Source organism: Charadrius vociferus, unplaced genomic scaffold (genome assembly GCF_000708025.1).
Source record: "Charadrius vociferus isolate BGI_N301 unplaced genomic scaffold, ASM70802v2 scaffold90, whole genome shotgun sequence".
Lineage (NCBI taxonomy): Eukaryota > Metazoa > Chordata > Aves > Charadriiformes > Charadriidae > Charadrius > Charadrius vociferus.
Window position 1 is genome coordinate 12,430,628 of NW_009647222.1, and position 1,859 is coordinate 12,432,486.

The 1,859-nt window shown below is 45.0% G+C and overlaps 1 protein-coding gene across 1 annotated transcript in view; it reads left to right on the plus strand.

Moving 5' to 3' along the window:
• Nucleotides 1–1,595, plus strand: part of BCL2L14 (BCL2-like 14 (apoptosis facilitator)) — a 5,502-nt gene extending 3,907 nt beyond the window's left edge. The window contains exons 4-5 of the mRNA XM_009879726.1: nt 519–791; nt 1,554–1,595. Of these exons, the coding sequence (XP_009878028.1) occupies nt 519–791; nt 1,554–1,595 (315 nt within the window). The remainder of the gene's footprint in view (nt 1–518; nt 792–1,553) is intronic.
• The last annotated feature ends 264 nt before the right edge of the window (nt 1,596–1,859 follow it).

Here is a 1,859-nt window from a genome sequence, read left to right on the forward strand (position 1 = left end):
GTTGCATTTCATAAGGTTTCTCTCTGCCCAACTCTCCAGCCTGTCCAGGTCTCGCTGTAAAGCAGCACAGCCTTCTGGCGTGTCAGCCACTCCTCCCCGTTTTGTGTCATCAGCAAACTTGCTGATGGTACACTCTATCCCTTCATCCGGGTCATCAATGAATATGTTGAACAGGACTAGACCCAGTACTGACCCCTGAGGGACCCCACTTGTTACTAACCTCCAACTAGACTCTGCACCACTAACCACAACCCTCTGAGCTCTATCTGTCAGCCAGTTCTCAATCCACCTCACTGTCCATTCATCTAACCCACACTTCCTAAGCTTGCCTGTGAGGATGATGTGGGAGACAGTGTGGAAAGCCTTGCCAAAGTCAAGGTAGACATCATCCACTGCCCTCCCCTCATCCACCCATCTAGTCACTTCGTCATAAAATGCTATCAGATTACTCCTTTCCCAATAAGTGGGAAACGCAATTCCAACAAAAGTGGCTCAATTTAACCAATCCTTATTTTCAGATCAAAAAGGACAGGGTTTTCTACCACCATTTTAAAGACATGCTGTCCTACACCTTCTTCAAGAGGATCACTGATTTGTTCCTGGAGGATGTCTCAGCAGTTTCAACAAGTGAGCCAGGACACCAAGTACAATGCACGAAAGTTGCCTTTACAATGGAAGTTGCCACCAGACTTACGGCTGTGGACAACCATCCTATGAACCTGGTCTTGGGCTTTGGATCAAAGTACCTCAGAGAACACTTCAAGCCATGGATTCAGGAGCAGGGTGGCTGGGTATGCGTTTTGCCTCCTTTGAATTGTGCATAGCCTAAGGCAACTTGAAGCAGCACACTTTCACAGAACTAACATGGGCCAGATGCAAACCAAACCAGACTGCATATTCTTTAACACAGTGTGTGCTCCAGCTGTAGAATTACTTGCTACAAGAGATCTTCTATGCCACAAGCTTTTAATTTATATAGGTCCAAAAATCAATAGGAGACATTCATGGAGGGTTATTAAGTATAAAACACTATTCCAGGCACAGCCAGTTTCTCCACCACAGATAGCTGAAGGCTGGGAGAAACACCAGGAAACTTCATGTTTGCACTAATCCTATACTTCTCCCTAAAAGTCTGCTGTTGGCAGGTTCTGGGGACCGCATAGTTGTTCAGCAGTTCATAGAGTCTGCCCTTATGGTGTGGTATGCTTCCACTTTCCCTGTACGCCAAGGCGTCTGTTTATCTTCATATCCCTCTTTCAAAGTCAGTTGTGCAAGGTGCTCTTTTGTCAGCAGTGATGCTGAGCTGCTGCCCTTCGTAGCTCATTTACCTGAATTTGCCAGGAGGCACTTGCAATGGAGGATCCTAGTCCTTTTGTGCTTCATGAAATGAATGGAAAAGTTCAGCAGCTGTATAGCCTGTGTCCATTGGAATAGATAGCATGTAAGGTCAGGAAATCCTACTGGCAAACCTACTGGGTGACCTCAGAAGATTTGAAATTAGGATGAAAGTCCTCATTGCTTTTATAATTGTAAGTTTTCTTTCTATGTTCCAGGAGAAGGCTTTGACTTCACTGGATGAGGAAGAAGTAGAGTAATCATGACTGGATTCATCCTTCAGGGTGCAGGAGCCTTTGCTTAAGGAACACACAAGGTCTTACCACAAACCAGTGCCAGAATGATTAGTGGCTATGTATTTTTACTTTTTCCATGGAAGGCTGGAGTGTTGCATGGCTAACTCTGATGGGTACAATTGCACTTTCTTAAAGTTGATATTGATGTGGAAGTGTTCTTCAGTGGATATGAAGACGCTTTCAACTCCCCTGGAGCCATGGATAGTGATTTTAGGTACCTTTCTGAGT